The 15,092-nt window shown below is 33.9% G+C and overlaps 1 protein-coding gene across 6 annotated transcripts in view; it reads left to right on the forward strand.

The window, feature by feature from the left end:
- The window catches only part of MRTFB (myocardin related transcription factor B), a 140,501-nt gene that overhangs the window by 38,183 nt on the left and 87,226 nt on the right, over positions 1 to 15,092 (forward strand). Inside the window, exon 1 of one of the 6 annotated variants that reach the window (XM_051963061.1) lies at positions 5,061 to 8,054. The exons of the other annotated variants lie outside the window; for them this stretch is intronic. Coding sequence (XP_051819021.1) covers positions 7,934 to 8,054 — 121 coding nt within the window. The 5' untranslated portion in view covers positions 5,061 to 7,933. Of the gene's footprint in view, positions 1 to 5,060; positions 8,055 to 15,092 lie in introns of those variants that run through there. 6 annotated transcript variants of the gene reach the window in all.

Raw genomic sequence — 15,092 nt, forward strand, 5'->3', positions numbered from 1 at the left:
CGATGGGAAATAAGAAATATTCCAATTCCCCTATCTTGACTAAGGAGGGATCAGGGAAAGCACAACTGGTACCAGAAGAAGTAACCACAGAAGCATTTCATCACGAGGGAACTAGATCTCAGTGAAATTCAGAAGAAAGAAAATTTGTTACCTACAGAGCATGTATCTCAGAGAGCACAGTAGAAGGACTGTTTGATTTTAGAGTGCAAAATTTAGCTGGGTTCATTTGAGATGAATAGGATTTTTGGAATAGATATTAGGATTTAGAGAACAGGATTTTTACATGACGGCAGTGAGAGGAAGGAGATGGAATTTGACGATTAGTAGGATGGAGAAAGGTATTATGAGATTTTGGTTTGAATAATTTTGGAAGGGTTATTAAACATAGATCATAGCTTTAGGTAATATTCTCTCAAGTTACTGGGCAACTTGGGTTTAAGGGGATTCTTGGAAAGAAAGAATTGAAAAGCATTTCTCCTCTGTTCCTGAAGACAGACCAAATCAGGAGATAGGCAAAATGAGTAGGAAGGAATGGCATCTATCACCTGCAGGCAGGAAATGCAACAAGTAGGAAGAAGCTAGCCCAGGGAATGGCATGCAATGGAATAGTATCTGATTTCTAGGAAACAGAAAAAAGCCTTGTTAGGAGGCCAACACAGAATGGTGGCTCTGTGATCCCCTGCACTGTGGGCTTCTTCAAATGGGAAGAGGCCAAACTAGAGCATTCACATGGAATGTCATGGTGTTTCATTGATCCCTTGCTGGCAAGAAGAGCTTAGAACATGGAAACAATGTGATGGAAAATAGAACTCGAGAGCCACTGTCTAGCATGCCTTTTTCAAATAGACTAAAAATATCCATTTAGAATTTTAAGAGATCTTAAAAGTCATAGAGTCCAACCTTCTTATTTTCTAGATTTAAAACACACACAAACCTAAAGATCAAATAGATTAACCTATTCAGCTAGAAATATGTGAGGTAGGATTTGGACTTGGTTCTTCCTAACTGCCAGTCATAGTATTTTCTCCAAAATGCACACTTCTGTGCCTAATACAGTGGCAGTGGAGACTTGATTTCAGTTCCAGAACTAGAAAGTGTGAATAATGGAGGTATATACATCATAGAATGAATGGCCATAAAGAGTCCAAAATTGAAGGGGGAATGTAGAGATAACAAGAATGAGTAGGTCACTTTATCCACTCACCCATAAGGAGAGTAAATGTCATAGAGTGGAAATTTCAGAGCTGAGAGACGGCATATGGTAAGAAAATAGCTGGAGCTGCTAGATATTATAGGCCATGTGATCTCCATTCCAGACTAATAGAGGCTCGACTAGACCTTTCATAGTTTTGTCAGGGTTACCAGAATGCTTCAAGTTAACCATGTTTGCAGTCTGAAATCATCCTCAACTCCTCATTCTCTTTTACCCCATATCCAATCCATTACCACCTCTTGTTGATTCTATTCTATTATTCTGTTCTATCTCTTAGAACTATTTCCTTATCTTAGTTCATATAGACTTATCCTACTTCAAGCCCATATTATCACTCACCTAGCATATTAGAAAAAGATCCCTTACTGGTCTCTTGATCAATATGAGAATTGATGAAGCATGACGGGCTGTGTGTCAAGAACTGTGCTTGCCAACTGTCACCCTTTTCTGGTCTATTCAATTCAACCTCCATTCAGCCACTAATACGATTTTCCTTTAAAAAAAATTAGGTCTGAATATATCTAGTACAATGACTGGCACATAGACAGTACTTAATAAATGTTTATTTATTGGGATCCTCTACAGAGCTACTAACCTGTTACTTCTAAAGCTCAAATCTGAGTATGTCACTCTCCTACTCACTTAATTCAGTTAACTCTTGCTCAGTTAATTCCAGTGATCCTCTAGTATCAAATACATTACTCCCCTTCTTAGAAGCACAGTTGATACAATGTTTATCCTAAAGACCTGAGATTAAATCTAGTCTCAGATACTAATTATATGACCCTGAGCAAGTCATGTAACCTCTTTCTTGCCTCAATTTCCCTAAATGTAAAATGGGGATATTAACACCTCCTTCCAAGGGTGTTATAAGGATCAGATGCAATATATACAAAGCCTTTAGCATAGTATCTGGCACATAGTATTATATAAATGTTTATTTCCTTCTTTACCTATTCCACAGATTCTACAGCCCAGACATTTTGGCCTTCTTATGAGTGCTTAGTTTTTTATATATATCACACTTAATGTATTGTCTCCATTATTTTACCTATTCTTTCTCTCTCTCTCTTTCTCTCTCTCTCTCTCTCTCTCTCTCTCTCTCTCTCTCTCTCTCTCTCTGCTCCTCTTATACTCCTCAATATATCTTTCAGTAATTCCTTGTTTCTTTCAAAGATGATAAAGTACCACCTACAATAGGCCTTTCATGATTGCCCTATCCCTACAACTTGACCACCCAAATACCTTGTATTTAGTTTAGATCTTGTATGTTCTGATACAGAGGATGACAGGATTAGAATTGGAAGGGACTTCAGAGGTTAACTCCATCATTTGACATCTTTCCCAAAAGAATATAAGCTCTTTGAGAGGATTATTTATTTTTTATCTTTGTATCTCTAGTGAAGGTACAAGCTAGTACTTAATTAAATGCTTGTCAAATGATGATTTAGTATCCGAGGACCTGAATTTGAATTCTAATTCTGTAACTTAATCCCTGTGTGACCCTGGGCAAGTCATTAAATCTTTGGTAAATCTCAAACAACCAAGATACAGAATATTACATAAGGACATAAGACATACCCACAATGTGGTAATCAAATTCTAAGAAAGGCATATAGCTAGATGCATGTTCCAGTATACACTATAGATATGCACAAGGAATTAAATGCCGTGGCATTTTCCTTGTATCAAAAGACATCAGTCATTTCATTTATATTCTTTTGGCCATTTTTTATATTAATGAAGCAGGTTTTTTCTTGTTGTGATAAGAAATCTTCATAGAAATAATCCAATATAATAAGAATATATTAACCCTGCCAAATTTTTGTATAAGTCCCATGAGCAGCGTTTGTTTGTGTTCTGCTTCCTTGGACGCCTTTCTTGGGCTGTTCCTGGTCTCTTAGCTATACAGTTTTCTCACGCTTAATAAATATTTGTGCCTCAGGGTGGTGGGAAAACTGATTTGATTTATGGCAATGCCTTTTTATATTCAGACATCCCCTTTGCACATAATAAGCCCTCACTATGGATGTGGATTTATTATAGGCTAAGTGACTATAATTACAGATCATGCAGCATAGTTGATAGAAGAGGTGATTTATTATAAATGATTAACAAATAAGAAGGACACGTATAGTAAAACAACTTTTGGAAAAGCTAATAGGTTTTTTTCTTACTCAAAGATTGCTACATGAGTGTAGTAGCTTTCAGTTGCAGGACAGATTGTGCCAGAACTTTTTCTCATTAAATCACAACGTAAATGGTAATTTAGTCATAATTTGCAATAGATTTCTTCTTATAATTGCAAGGTTAAGGACTCTAACTTTATTTTTTAAATGTCTATAGATTATGGTTTCTTAGACCAAAAAATTAGAGAATTGAAGAAACTGAGAAAAAAAAAAAGAACAAAGAACACTCATTTATTCTTTGCAAATAGCTCAAATTTATGGATAAATAATCTAGAAGCATTTACATTGGATCTAAGTGCAATATCCTGGGGGAAATAGACTTTTTAAAAAAAAAAAACAACTTTTTTTTCCCCAGGGCAATACTTCTTTAACATCTTTATTTTAAGATACAGTAGTTGTATCACTTAACAAACACTGGGATATAATTTTTTATTCTTTTGTTTATTGCTTTTATAATATGTGCCAAATGATCTACTTTATCTTTTCTTTTTTAAACTAGTACCAAGTATTTGGAGGATCCCTGATTTATTAAAGATTTGGCAATGCGTTAATCCCCTTTGTATTTATTTTTCATTATTTCCCTTGAAAAAGACTCATAAACCTTTTGTTTTTCCAGATGAATGTTGTTATTATTTTGCATAGTTTTATGAACTTTGTCATTTGTTATCACACTAAAACTATAAATTAATTCAAGTAATATCATTACTTTTTTTCCCTTGGCTTTGCTCAAACAGTGAATATCACATCAATAATCTGTCTTCCTCAATTTCAGAACAGTAATACCTTATTTATGTTGCATGTAATTATTTTTTTAAATTTTATTTAATTTAATAATAACTTTGTATTGACAGAATCCATGCCAGGGTAATTTTTCACAACATTATCCCTTGCACTCGCTTATGTTTCGTTTTTTTCCCTTCCCTCCCTCCACCCCCTCCCCAAGATGGCAAGCAGTCCTATATATGTTAAGTATGTTGCAGTATATCCTAGATATAATACATATTTATTGCATGTAATTATATTTATAAACTTTACATGTGTCTTGGTAGGTTAGCTTCCTTGTTTTAAGCATTTTAAATAATTATTTTGAAGAAATTTCCCTTCCTAGTCCTTCCAGGCTTCTATTAACACTTTATAGAAATGCTGATGATTTTTGTGGATTTATTTGCACCTTGATTTTTTATTGAGGCTATTGTCACTTTTATGATTCTCTGAGGTTTTCTAAGTACATTGTCAAATCATCTGCAAATAAGAATTATTTTTCTACTCTTAGCTAATCTCTATATCTTTAATTTTGTTCTCATTATACAGCTAGAATTATGTCAAATATTTGTGGAGTAGGGCATGCATACTTTATTCCCTGCCACTCAGCTTTATTCCCTACCACTCAGAATTCTTTAATAAAGTTACTTTTCATTAAATGCTTTTGGTGTGCATTTTTATAACAAAATGTTTTATTTCTATGAGAACATAATCTTTTCCTCAATTTTTAGATGTGTATACTTTAAATATTATATAAACATGTATATTTATAGACTCATATATTTATAGCTATCTTTTAAGTACCCAAAGCAGTTGTAAATGAAAAAGATATTCCTCTTTACTCAATCAGTTTTGTAATATATAAAACACCTTACTATTTTATACCAAGGAATATTTGAGAATTATTCTATAATTTCCTTGTGCTCATTTACTGATTTTTATTTTGGTGAATGTACTTCATGTGGGTTCTTCCCACATGATCATTCTGAAGATCCCTTGGAAGGGTAAAATCCTAGACACTGAGGTCCTCAAACGCTACTGAAGAAAGCACAACTCCATTGGGTTGTCCACATTATTTGAATGCCAAAGGTATACTTGCCAAAAAGACTATTTTATGGAAACTCACACAGGGAAAGATCTCCCTCAATCCATATATCTGATTCCACTCCCATTTTTGCCATTTCTACCTTCATAAAGTCTCTCCTATCCACCCTCTGTATTCACACAGCTTACTATTTCAGTTCAAGCCTCCATCCTCTCTGTTAGATTTTGCATGTAACAGCCTTCTAATTGGAATCCCTGTTTGAAGTTTTTCACCATTGCACTCCATCATATGCACTACTGTCAAAAGTAATCTTCCTCAAGTATAATGTTTGGGCTAGCTTTCTGGAGGTCCTTCGGATGGGCCTTGGTCTCAGCAGGTTAGACACCACAAGAATGGTCAAGAATAGAGTCTACAGTCTTTATTCTGTCCCAGTCTTGATCTTAGTGGAGAGGCATGAGAGTAACCATGAAGCTGGTCAAAAATAAAATGTCTATCTTCCAGTCCTTATTAGCCCTTATAATACCTTATTGTAATTATATCATTACAGCATACTGATTATGTGTGAACTTAGAGAACCATTACATCACTATGCTAAGTACTAAGTAAAGAGCAATCATCTCATCAATTCCACTGACTTGACACCTTGTTTCAAGTATACTTCTCCAAAGTTTTGCCCTTTACACATAAGCACAAATCTATGCAAACTTCTACTCAGGCAATTCCAGTGGTTTCCTCTAGGTCAAAATAAAATCTCGTGTTTAGCTTTAAAAGCTAAAGCTCCATACAACCTGAATTAAACATCTTTCCAACCTTATTGGCTTTGCTATTCGTCTTGTACTTTTTCTCCCTCCCTCCCTCCCTTCCTTCCTTCCTTCCTTCCTTAATTCAGAATATTTGAGGGGACTTATACTAGTAGAGAAATCAACAAAGGCCTACTTTAGGAGGTGTAGCACATGAATTGAGCCTTGATAGATGAAGGGTCAAATGTAATACATTCTTGCCATGGGAGTCAGTCACTTGTGCAAACTGTAAGCCAGTTTTAACTGGAATAGTAATGTGGAGGATGGATTAGAGAGGTTAAAAGGTTGTAGGCAGGGAGACTATTTAGGAGATTATACATGTAGTCCAAATAAGCATAATAAGAGTCTGGACTACATTAGTAGTTGTAGTATGAATATAGAGAAGGACAAATACATCTTCTCTGGGTTGTCTAACTGCATTGTAATATAATTTTTCAAGCTATGCAAAAGAAGGATAAGATAAAATGTGGGAAAAAATTCCAGACCTTATTATCTTTGAAAAAATATGATCAAGGAAATAACAGCTATCAACCATATTCCCACTTTCCCCTTGTCATAAAATTGTTTATACATTCATCAATTTTATCCTTGATAAAAGAGATTTGAATAGGCAGAATTTGCTGATGTTCTAGAGCAGACCACATCTTTCTAGTCATATTGATGACATAGAAATATAGATAGTCCTATTGTGCTTGTTAAATACTTTTTTAAAAATTTAATTTGATAGAGCAAAATGACTGTGGGGTCATATCCTTTTTGTGAATCTGTCAAAACCATATAGACTTACTTGACTCTTTAAGAGACACCCACCCCCATGTATTTTACATATACATCTGGGAATAATATGATGGGATTTATATGAGATAGTGTTGTTTGCTGATTGTACAATTAAATTTGGAGTCTCTCTTTTCTGGACAGTAAGATTGTAAAATCTTAAAATTTACTTTCCTTTTACTTATATTGGATTTGGTCTAAGCTAGCAAACACAATTGACAAATTTTACAGAAAGTTATTTCTTCATGGTTATGCTTTGAAATAAAGATTACATTTATCACAATTGGCAATGTTATAGAACTTTTTCTTAAGTTAGATCTTAACTCAAGTGGCCGACTAGTGGTAGAAAGGAAAATTGCTTTGGATCTGTGATGGGAAAGGGGGAAAATTGTGCTTTTGCTTTTCATCTTAGACCATAAGTTTCGTGTAGGATCAGCCATTAACTATATAAAGAGGTTTAAAAAAAAAAAAAAAAAAGCTTTTTTGTGAAATAAAATTCAAATTTAATTCAGATTTGCATAAGTGTAAAACCTAATGCTTTCAGAAATACCCTAAACAGTCATTTGTTTATCTCTGCAACTTTAAAAAAAAAAAAAAAAAAAGAATGCATTTGTCTGGGCAATGTAAAGTATTTACCCAGCTTCTGGCTGTATTAAAAAGAAAAAAAGGAGAGGAGAAAGGAGATACAGAGACACCTTTTAGGAATAATTTTTCATCTTCAGTATCTGCAAAGGCTTCTCCTTTAACTACAGCAGGATTTATTTTTAACTCCTTGGCTCAGTGTTTGTCAGATGATTCTGGCCATCAAACCGTTCGCTAAAGCATCGAGTGCAGAGGAAGCGAGAATGGCTAAGGACGGGGGTTGTCTGGGAAGGGGGGCGGGGTTTCGGAGCTCGCGCGCACTCTCGCTTGGGCTCAGCTTCCCAGTCTGGGAGAGAGCTGAGGGAGCGGAGAGATGGGATTTGCAGGTCAAAGTGGGAATTAAAGGGTAATGGCTGCTTTCAGCTGCTTAAAGACATAATTGCTCAATTATTGGTGTTTCGTGAAGAGGAAGCTGGGACCTGAGTATTCACTGTACCGTTTGCTGCTGGGTGGCAAATTAATCTTTTTTCCTTTGCTTGATGTTGCCATTCTGAAAGCGCCTCTAACCATGATCGATAGCTCCAAGAAGCAGCAACAGGGCTTTCCGGAGATTTTAACTGCTGGGGATTTCGAGCCATTGAAAGAAAAGGAATGCCTTGAGGTGAACAACCAGAAAAGTCTTAAGGAAGGTCAGTCTATGAACTGGGGCCAAGTAAAATCATAACTGTCAATCAATCTGCATGTTGTACTTAATGTATTGTTATTTAAATTTTCAAACATGTACCTTTCATTTTCTTGGCTCTTTGTAACGAGGATGGCGATGTTATTAATTATCTAATAATATCTGCTGGGTTTGTACAGTAATCTAGTAAAGATATTTCTTAAGTTAGGACTTAATAAAAGTGTATTAGTTCATTTAGAAGTTGTGATGTTCTCTAAGATTGTGGGTTTTTTCTCCCCAAATAAAGTGACTACCGTTGGATTTTTTGTTTGTTTTTTTTAAGGAATACTGTTTCATCTTCACAGTTAGCTCAGCAGGCAGTCACCCCCCCCCCCCCAACTACCAGCAAGGGATTTTTTTTTTCATTTAATATTTTTCCCCTACAAGTGACTAAAATTCTTTATCTACAGCCTCAGAATTCAAGCACTATGCTGTTCAGTTCATAAGCAAAGCATCTAGTTGAATGCTACAAGTTTTTCTTCACTATGATGGCAGTTAATTGGTCATCCAATTAATTGCTAAATTTACTAGAAATTGATTGCTAAATATTACTAAAATCCAGTTCTTTGCAGGAAGAATATGTGAAGGAAGGGACATGTATCAAAAAGCTTTGTCTTTACCAGTTGAAGACAGAGAGGCTTGAAATTTAAGAAATCCAAAAGCTCCTACAGAAAATAATCATTGTTCCTGAATTTGAGACATAAAGATCATGGACTCCCAGTTTTTTTCTAAATTAGAAAGATAATTTGCCAGCCTTTTTTGAAAAAAAAAAAAAAAAAAGAATTACGGGTGTTTCATCTGCTTTGAGTTCCTGCCATCAGCCACCCCCTCATCTCCCCACACATTCTTGCTCATCAGATACAAGCCCAGAAATTAAATGTCTTTGGTTTTATCTATCAAATTAAAAACTTCAGAAGACAAAATTACATGAGTCTTAGTATTTGTTAATTTAGAGATTACTAATATTGAAAAATTTAAAATAAGGGTGATAATTTAAAATGAATGTTTAAATTTCTGTTGGACTACTTTTCACAAATATGTAAGAATACCTTGGTAGAAACAATTGAATTATGACATAAATAGCAGTTGTTAGGAACAGAGCAGTCATGGTGCTTCTGTTCTTGCAGGATGGATCCTACTTTAATTTTCATTATAAATACATTTTTAGGCTAAAATTTCTATCACAATAATAAACATGAGAAACATTTTTAAAAATCAACTGATCCATTAAAAATTGTTACTAATAAAACTACTGCTTCCATGAAGTTTTTTAAAATTACTTTAATTGGAGGAATAAGAAAGGAGAAAAGGAGACCTGCTTGCAAAACAGAAAGAGTAGAAGGCTCTTGGAGAAGGAATAAAAAGGAAGATTTCACCAATAAAGAATATTGGAGAAATATAGAAAGCAGTAATAGAGAATAAAAAAGGATAATAGGAAATAGAAAAATATAGTAGATCCTCCTATTTGTATATACAGAATAAGAATAACCTGTCTAATGCATAATATTTAGAAACCCGTCCAGAGAATAGTTATTGATTAGATTTGTCCTTAGTAGCATAAATTTTTTTCTTTCTCGTGTCTTTCCTTCCTTAATCTATAAATTCTTTTTCCTTATTCATATTTCTGTTGTTTTTCTTCTTTTACTTTGACATTTGCATTTTATAGTTTGTAGATATTTCTACAACCACAGAGAAATTGAAGTCTATATTCTTACTCTATTAAGTTGGAATGGTAGAGGGGAATCTGTTTTGTTTTATTTTGAGGAAGTCTTATATATGCAAAGACAAAGTCTTATTACAGTTCTATGATCGCTAACACCGAGCTTAGATTTTATTCAATGTCTTAGAATATTTTTCATTGCACATATGATACTATGTAGATGAAACATGGTAGGGAAGAGTATTTGTTTAGCATTAAGGTTCACAAAATCGGTCTGTTTCTTCATAACTTGGTTGTTTCTAAGAACTAAGAACTAAGAAAGGATTTTAATCTAGATCTGACCAAAAAAAAGTTAAATACTTACCTCACATAAAAATACTTCCATTTTTTTCATCCAATAAGCAAATTTGGATTTATGTGGAATTTGGTAAGAAAGTGCTGCATGGAGGAACTATGGACTCTGTCAAATAGCAAAATTTGTGGAATATAAAATTAGGATAAACCACTAGAGACCTTAACTTCCAAACTCTTTGGCTTATATGTGAGATTTAAAAGTTTTTTTTATTGTTTAGACCTATTTGACTCTTAATGACCACTTTGGGGGTTTTCTTGGCAAAGATATTGGAGTGGTTTGCCATTTCCTTCTCCAGTTCATTTTACAGTTAAGGAAACTGAGGCAAACAGGGTTGACTGACTTGCCCAGCGTCCCCCAATAAGTCCCCCAGTCTGAGGCTGGATTTGAACCTCGGGTCTTCCAGACTTCAAGTCCAGCACTATCCATTGAGCCACATGTTCATGATTTATTGTTCATGATTTAAAAAAAAAAAAAATTGATCATTATCTAAAGACCCTTTCCAAATAACATAAAAACAGGAAAAAACAGCTTAGTAAAACTAATCAGTATATCATTGCATCTGATTGTGTGATCCCCAGTCATAAACATCCCCTTCCCAAATCTTTGAGGAGGGTATTTCACTAATGTGTGTTTTTACTGATCTGCCAGAGGGCTTAATTTGGGTCTTTATAGAAGATATGGCATCCGTTTGTTAATCTTGCCATTTTTGTGTAGTTGTCATCTGTGAGCTTTGGGGGGATTCTATTTACTCTGCATCAGTTCATTCCAGTCTTTTTCATGCTTTTCTGAATTCTTTATATTCATCATTTCTTACAATTCTGTACATTCCCAGATTGCTGAGCATTTACTTAATTTTCAGTTTTTTTGCTATAACAAAAACAACTGTATAAAATATTTGATGTATATAGGATCATTTTTTTCTGCTTTTTTAATCTTGGGAGAGGAAGAAAAGGGGATAAACGTAGCAATAGGGATAAGAGACATAGTTTTTTCATTACTTGGAGAGAATGGCATAAATGATACTCCAGACCACTTGGATCAATTCAAAGCACTACTAACAGTTTATTTCACTTAGCTGTCTTCTTTTAGTCCTCCAATATAATATCTTAGAACAATAGAAACAATAGTAGCTAATAATTATAGTACTTTAAGGTTTGCAAACACTCTATGTATGTTTTCTCCTTTGGTCTGCACAGTCCTAGGAGGAGGTAGGTGCTATTATGCTCATTTTATAGATGATTAAACTGTGGTACAGAAAGGTTAAGTGACTTCCCTAGGATCCTACAGCTAGGATGTGGCTGGAGTAAAATTCTTATTCAGGGCTTTCATGCCTTATCCATCCTGACAATGGCTGCCCTGGGAAGAAGGGGAGAAAATGAGATGTGGAAGAGGATTAAAAGGAAGGTAGGAAAAAGACTAACTTTTCTGAAGTATAGATGAATGTACAGAATGTAATTAGGGACTCATCTCGGGCCCAGAACATTTCCTTGGAGGGATAAGTAGAGCACCAGGAGTCCCTACAAATTGTTTATCCTGAACACCCCACTATCTTCATAATTCCAACTTCTAGATTTCTGTTCTTGAATCCTAATTTTTTTCTCTCAGTTCTTCTTTCACTCATCCCCAATACTTCTTTTCTTGCTTCTTCAGATTACCTGGAACTTTTCCTACCACTGGTTAAGATTTAGTAAAATCCTTATTCCTACTGATGAGAAAGGGAATTGCCTGTTATTGGTGCTGAATATCTTAGAAATCATATTGGAACTTTATGAATGCATCTTCCTATAAAAAATTTTGTCATACACAAGGGTTTGTTCTGTAGTGTTTTTTCCTAGTACCACACTTTTGGAACATTTTGAGTTAAACAAGGTTTTTCCCAGGCTGACTTGTGAACTTAAAACACCTTTTTATAACCTTTTATCTTAAGGAAAATGTATTCTTATTTGTAAACATCTAAGATAAGAAAACAATTTATTATCAATTAAGTACTAATTACACAGCATAAATCTCAAATATTGATGTATTTTTTTTTCTGATATGGCTGAAAAAATAAAAATATGTAACAGTGAGTTTCAAAAGTTTAGGTGATGCTTCTGGAAAATTAATTCTCTTTAGCAAGTTAGAAGAGAACACATTGTAATTGCTTTAACAATGATACTTCAATGTTTCTTCAATCTGTAGTTTTGCCAGTATGTGTACTCTTATTCTTTCACCAATGTAAATCACAGCTCCAATATAACTTAATAAATAATCTTTGAGAGTTGCTTTAGCAATTAGCAGACAAATTAATCATTCTGTCTCCAATCAGGTACTGAAGATCTCGCTATATTTAGCTAGGCTGGTACTCATATAATAGCCTTTGGTCAAATCCTTTTTGGGTGATTAGCCAGTTTGCTTTCCCCAGGATAGACTTCAAGAACACAAGGTCCACACTAATAAGACATTAGTGGGAGGATTTTTCTATAAGCCATATCAATTTAACTTTTTCTTCAGTATTCTGATACTTCCATGGGGCTATGATCTTACCAGTGTGTGATTACTGCTTTCACTTGTGCTGAATGCTCACACCTGTATTCTCTGAAATTCTCTGAAAGGAGCCACCTAATGTGCTAGTGGATCTTGATCTCTTGACATTTTGTAAATACCAATGAGCATATAGGCTGTCCATTGGTCATATACCATGCATATGGTTGTATACTTGCTATGTAACTGACTCCCTTCCCTTTCTGGTCATACATCTTTCTTATTTTATCCTTTTTGCCACTTCTCCTTTGCAGTTATTTATTGGCAATATATCATAATCTATTAACACCCATTCACATGTGGATGATCTGCAACTTTAATTCCATGTCTGATATTCACACCATATGACAAGAATTATATTGATATTTTAAAGGTAAAGTTTCATTTTAGAAAAATGTTTAGTCATTTAAAACTATGTAATTTCTGAAAAGTAGCCCAATTCATCCTCTTTCTACATAGATTCAATTTGTTATCCATGCAGTACTTATCCAATATTTATCTAATCAAGCAATCAACATTTTATTTGTTCTCAAACTGTGCCAATTAGGGATGCAAATATAAAAATACAAATACTAAAAACTGCTTCCCTCAAGAAACCTATACTCTGTTGAGTGAAATATCATGCACACATAAAAATGTAAAATATATCCAAAGTAAATAAAAGACAAGTTTATTTATTATTTTTTTGAGGGGAGGGGCAAGAGGAATGATAGATGTAGAGACACTAGCAGTCAATAAAAACAAAATTGTCCATTCAATTTTATTTCATAGTTTAGACAAAACAGGTATAATTTTTTACTTGGTTTTTCCTTGATGGCCTTTTAAATGATTATAGATTTTACTTAGAAGGCTCTGTAATACTCTAGGACTTAATATAATCAGTATAATGTCAAAATATATATAGCTTGTCATCAGGTGGACCTTGCTATGCGTACAGAATTCTTCTTTCTTTTAGATTCCGCACTAGACATCCTCCATGACAGTGGATAGTATTTTTTTTTGACAAATCTACTTCTCCCTGTTTTATACTTCTCTTTATTATTTATAAGAAAACAGTTGATGGACCATGTTCTGTATTATTTCATCTTTGAAAGAATCTTATGTGATTTTTACATATGAGAAAAGACTACAATAGAGGTGAACATTTGAAGCAGTGTTTTACTTTACCAAATACTCTTTTAAGAGTCAACAACAATCATAATAGCAGCTAACATTTGTATAATATTTTAAAGTTTGCAAATACCTGTCTCATTTGATCCTCACAATTATATGAGGTAGATACCATTAATAACCTCCAATTTACAGACAAGAAAACTGAAGCTTAAACAAAAAAGTTTTAAGTAACTTGTCCAGTCACATATGCATTAAGTGTCTGAGATGGGCTTCAAAATTCATGTCTTTGACTCTTGAGTCTAACACTTAACTACCTTTTTCCTGTTATTACTGAAAATATCACAGATACTTCAAAATCTGATTTTTCAATGAATAAAAGAAAAAAAGCTTGTCATAGTCAAGTTACTTGTTTACTACATCAGTAATATGGAGTCTGTTGTATTTTTTTTTTAATTTATTCTCAAGCTTTATAACATCCTCCAGTTATTTTCAAAGTGAGGGGAGTGTGATTTCTGTTTCTATAGTTTAAAAAGATTATGAGCAATTCAGAGAAAACTCACCAATAATGCAATAAGTTCCCTTTAATTAAATATTTTCAAGCAGAGATTGGCCAAAAGGGATATTGAAGAGAGCATTGTTTATCCTCACTGGACGTGGGCCAAAATGAAGCTTATTTAAGACTTTCTCTTCTTTTCAATTGGTCCAAGAATTTTTTGGTTTGTTTTTGTTTTGTTTGTTTTTTGCTATAAACCTTTCTTCTACTCCCAACAATGGACAGCCTCTGCCATCTCTTATACTGTGTGGTTCCTTCCTTTTCTGGACCCTGTTTGTTCCCCCTCTAATACCCCCTTGTCATTTAACCACTTCTTGTTCATGGCTAACATCTACTGGTTAGAGATTTGTGAGGTTTTTATCTTCGTTATTTTTCAACTATGAAGCCAATAAAACCAAGTTTTACTGCTATGCAGATAAATAATTGGAAATTATCTTTAAAAAAATAGAAATGTACAAAAATTCTAATTAGGCAGCTACTTGACAAATCCCTCACCCAAATCAGAGAACAGCAATAATTATACATAAGTTTCTAATTCTTATTTATTCAATCACATGCTTGAATTGTCCTTTTCTTAACTGGGTTTAAATCAGAACTCTGATCATGTTGGGTGTTAAATAGTTAAATGTGTTTTTATGCCAAGCTCTTTTGTAAAAGTTGCATAAAATGGTTACAGAATTTTTTACATAAAAATTATAATTCTCAATTAGAAAGTTTTAAGAAATAAGAGCCCTAAGTATCTCTGTCTAATCACTTACAGCAAAACCCAGAAAAACTAATTGTCTGAAACTGTGGGATGTAT

This window comes from Antechinus flavipes, chromosome 1 (assembly GCF_016432865.1).
Source record: "Antechinus flavipes isolate AdamAnt ecotype Samford, QLD, Australia chromosome 1, AdamAnt_v2, whole genome shotgun sequence".
NCBI lineage: Eukaryota > Metazoa > Chordata > Mammalia > Dasyuromorphia > Dasyuridae > Antechinus > Antechinus flavipes.